Here is a 5,000-nt window from a genome sequence, read left to right as displayed (position 1 = left end):
AACAGTGTAGTGTAGTATAGACGACTACACAGTAACCTGAAGAATGAACAGTGTAGTGCAGTATAGACGACTACACAGTAACCTGAAGAATGAACAGTGTAGTGCAGTATAGACGACTACACAGTAACCTTAAGAATGAACAGTGTAGTGTAGTATAGACGACTACACAGTGACCTTAAGAATGAACAGTGTAGTGTAGTATAGACGACTACACAGTAACCTTAAGAATGAACAGTGTAGTGTAGTATAGACGACTACACAGTGACCTTAAGAATGAACAGTGTAGTGCAGTATAGACGACTACACAGTAACCTGAAGAATGAACAGTGTAGTGCAGTATAGACGACTACACAGTAACCTGAAGAATGAACAGTGTAGTGCAGTATAGACGACTACACAGTGACCTGAAGAATGAACAGTGTAGTGTAGTATAGACGACTACACAGTAACCTGAAGAATGAACAGTGTAGTGCAGTATAGACGACTACACAGTAACCTGAAGAATGAACAGTGTAGTGTAGTATAGACGACTACACAGTAACCTGAAGAATGAACAGTGTAGTGCAGTATAGACGACTACACAGTAACCTGAAGAATGAACAGTGTAGTGCAGTATAGACGACTACACAGTAACCTGAAGAATGAACAGTGTAGTGTAGTATAGACGACTACACAGTAACCTGAAGAATGAACAGTGTAGTGTAGTATAGACGACTACACAGTGACCTGAAGAATGAACAGTGTAGTGCAGTATAGACGACTACACAGTAACCTGAAGAATGAACAGTGTAGTGTAGTATAGACGACTACACAGTGACCTGAAGAATGAACAGTGTAGTGTAGTATAGACGACTACACAGTAACCTGAAGAATGAACAGTGTAGTGCAGTATAGACGACTACACAGTAACCTGAAGAATGAACAGTGTAGTGCAGTATAGACGACTACACAGTAACCTGAAGAATGAACAGTGTAGTGCAGTATAGACGACTACACAGTAACCTGAAGAATGAACAGTGTAGTGTAGTATAGACGACTACACAGTGACCTGAAGAATGAACAGTGTAGTGCAGTATAGACGACTACACAGTGACCTGAAGAATGAACAGTGTAGTGCAGTATAGACGACTACACAGTAACCTGAAGAATGAACAGTGTAGTGTAGTATAGACGACTACACAGTAACCTGAAGAATGAACAGTGTAGTGCAGTATAGACGACTACACAGTGACCTGAAGAATGAACAGTGTAGTGTAGTATAGACGACTACACAGTGACCTGAAGAAGGAACAGTGTAGTGCAGTATAGACGACTACACAGTAACCTGAAGAATGAACAGTGTAGTGCAGTATAGACGACTACACAGTAACCTGAAGAATGAACAGTGTAGTGCAGTATAGACGACTACACAGTAACCTGAAGAATGAACAGTGTAGTGCAGTATAGACGACTACACAGTAACCTGAAGAATGAACAGTGTAGTGTAGTATAGACGACTACACAGTAACCTGAAGAATGAACAGTGTAGTGCAGTATAGACGACTACACAGTAACCTGAAGAATGAACAGTGTAGTGTAGTATAGACGACTACACAGTAACCTGAAGAATGAACAGTGTAGTGTAGTATAGACGACTACACAGTGACCTGAAGAATGAACAGTGTAGTGTAGTATAGACGACTACACAGTAACCTGCACTATACATGTACACAGACACACAGCCAGTCACAGTGTCACTCTCTGGGCAGAGACAAGGCTCGACTACACACAATCACAGCGTCGTTACGACATCAAGAGAACCCACTGACACCAATGTACAGTCACAACAGTACGAGAGAGAGAGAGAGAGAGAGAGAGAGAGAGAGAGAGAGAGAGAGAGAGAGATGTACAGACAGACAGACAGACAGACAAGACATGCCCTGAGGCATTTGCTGTGGGGTGGGTGTGAGGCGTGCATTCCGCGCACAGTCGCACATACTGTATACAAACACACACATACACACTATTCTTAAAAAAGAAAACATGTGTTTGTATGTGCGTTGTGCGACTGTGCACGGAATGCACGCCTAGAAGCAGTGACGGCTGCTTAGTATTAACAGATGTACATTTATTCAGTGCTGCGGTCGTGCATTGTAGAGGGATGTTTTTTTGTACCAACATATATATATAAAACATATAAATCCAATATTTAAAAGATAAAATCGACTTCATCTTGCTCATATAGGTCAATCAAATGAATTGACTGAATCGACCAATCTGATGAACCACTTAACCAACTAAGTTATTCTTTGTCGTAGAAGTACACAAAGTAAACAACGCGTAGATCTGCTATTTGAATCGTTCATTAATTGAAAACCAACACTGTTTTGTGGTTATGGTCCTACTGTAGATGGTGTTCCATGCAACATCATGAAACAAACATGTGTTTGGATCAGACAATTTTTATTGAACTCTGACTTTTAAAACAAATGTACACTTTCAGAGTTAAATTACTCTGAGGCAGAAGAAGCCTATACTGTCCCAGACAAGCCACACACAAACACAAACACCCACACCCCCACACACACACACACACACACACACACACACACACACACACACACACACACACACACACACACACACACACACACACACACACACACACACACACACACACACACACACACACACACACACACACACACACACACACACACATGCATACTGTACAGAAACAAACACACACATAGACAGTGTAATCTTTGCCCTTTCATTACCACAGTGCTCATAACTCTTGGGGTAATTCCCATTTCCATCCTCGACCATTCCTTTCTGGGCAGATCTGCTTACAGCACACACTTTTATTTCTATACTTGTGAGGATGTCAACATTTAAGGACGGTGATGTTGGCCCTCACAAGTATACTATACTAATAGAATCGTGTGTGTGTGTGTGTGTGTGTGTGTGTGCACGCGCATCAGGGCGTCGAGTGCCAGTGTGTTATTGGAGGGCTGATGTTATGATTATGAAAAGAACTGCAGGAGAGGAGGAGGGGAGATCACATTTTCCATACGTTTTCATTGCAATTAAGGCCATGTCTTCAACCACATGGGGTGTTCCTCTAATCAGACACAGAGCCTTCCCTTTGAACAACACACAGCACACACACAGCTCAAATCGCAGAGACAGAGCCTTTACAAGCTTATTGTGCGTGCGTGCGTGCGTGCGTGCGTTATAGAGTATAGAGTATGCACATGCATGATTTTCCCATCAGGACACGCCCCCCTCATCTAGACTGAGTAGCAAAACATTGAGCAGCATGGAGTGTTGGAGTTTGGAAGCGCTCGTTAGAAATCACTCAACCGTCCTGCGTACCACCTGTTTCTAAATGTCACATAATGCAGGAGGCAGCAAAATGTTGTGTTGAAAACAAGCACTTCCAAACTCTGACACTTCATCAAATGCAGGGCATTTCTTGACACAAAGTAGTACACACCGCCATTCAGAAACACCGCCATTCAGAACCCTAACCCTAACCATAAACCTAACCCTAACCCTAACCGGGTTTCTGAATGGCGGTGTTTCTGAATGGCGGTGTTTCGGAATGGGGGTCTGTCACCGGTGGATTTTATGAAACAAAAGCTTTGCAGATAGAAAGAGGATCATTCAAGCCTTTCGTACAGCTGCAATGTTGGTGAGTTCAACATTGTTTAATGCAATCAGACAGGACTGTTCTGTTTGGATGAATGGGCTGTCGAGGCAAGAAAGTAGTTTTTTGACACTCAGTGGGCGTTCCCGCATAACTTCCAGGTACGATGATGTCACATGGCATACCCTCTATTGTACTCCCCAGGGGGCCACGTGGGAAGAGATACTCACTTTGTTGTGGTGTCGTTGTCAGACTCACTCTTCAGGTCCTGGAGCTCCGTCTGTGCTTCAAGTGCTGCAAGACAAAAAGACATTAATTTAGAACACTGTACTGTTAGCCTCCATACAGTCCATTAATTTACAGTTCAGTCTGCCTGTGCCACTGTACTGTTAGCCTCCATACAGTCCATTAATTTACAGTTCAGTCTGCCTGTGCCACTGAAACATTCTGGACTAAAGTGGACCTGTGTCGTCTCTGTGCTTGGGCCACTTCTTTCTGGCTATAGGCTACTGTGAGTTTGTAGAGCGGATGTTTCTGTCAAATGCTGTCCTTTATTTGGTGTCCTTATTTTGGGCATGTCATTATAGGCGAAAATGTCTGAACGAAATGTTCAAATAGGGTTTAAAATTCAAGGGGGCTTTATTGGCATGAGAAAACATAGGCTTACGTTGCCAAAGCAAACATGAAACAAACAAATTATAATAGAAGCAAAAATAAGATAAAGGGGAATACAGAGATGTATAAACAAACCTGTGCATCTGCTATTAGGAGCAATTTATATAGTTTATATAGTAAGCAGGGATCACTTGGTATAAAGCGGTGGTTCTCCAACCGTTTTGTGTCAGGGACCCCCAAACTGAAAAGGTTTTTGACGTGCTGTGTGAGCTTGTAGATCTGCTTTTTTTTGTATAACCAACATATGAATGTAAATGCAAAATGCAAATGTATAAAACAATGATTGTGATGCTATATTAACACTTATGATGCCTCGGATGTCCACTCGTCCTATCAAATGAAACCGTGGGGTGCCTGGGACGTGCGGACACGTCTTAAGGTCTTTTTTAGGATATAAAACGGGATCGCTAAAATATATATATATTTTTTACAGCGGCTATTGCTAGGCAACGCCTTGCTCAGCCCGTCCCGGACCCGTTTTGCTGCGCGCGCAGCCGTTCACTTCCTGGTTTGCGGGCCGACAGACATCCTTATTGTTCCTTGATGTTCTGACTTCATCATGCACCTCGGTTAGAATATTAACGCTTCTAAAGAGAGATCAGGTTTACGACGGCGATGTAGTAAAGGAACATTTCACCTCCCAGTTTGGAGGGGAAATTAAAGGATGATTCACACAGCCAATCACACACTCACT

The 5,000-nt window shown here is 42.7% G+C and overlaps 1 protein-coding gene across 1 annotated transcript in view; it reads right to left on the bottom strand.

Moving 5' to 3' along the window:
• cux1a (cut-like homeobox 1a) overlaps positions 1–5,000 on the bottom strand; it is a 282,358-nt gene that overhangs the window by 91,799 nt on the left and 185,559 nt on the right. Inside the window, 1 exon segment of the mRNA XM_083781531.1 lies at positions 3,862–3,925. Coding sequence (XP_083637657.1) covers positions 3,862–3,925 — 64 coding nt within the window.

The sequence above is a fragment of the Protomyctophum parallelum genome (genome assembly GCF_964188405.1).
Source record: "Protomyctophum parallelum genome assembly, chromosome: 1".
Taxonomy (NCBI): Eukaryota; Metazoa; Chordata; class Actinopteri; order Myctophiformes; family Myctophidae; genus Protomyctophum; species Protomyctophum parallelum.
Note: the sequence above shows the minus strand (reverse complement) of the source record. Positions and strands in the feature narration are given on the sequence as shown.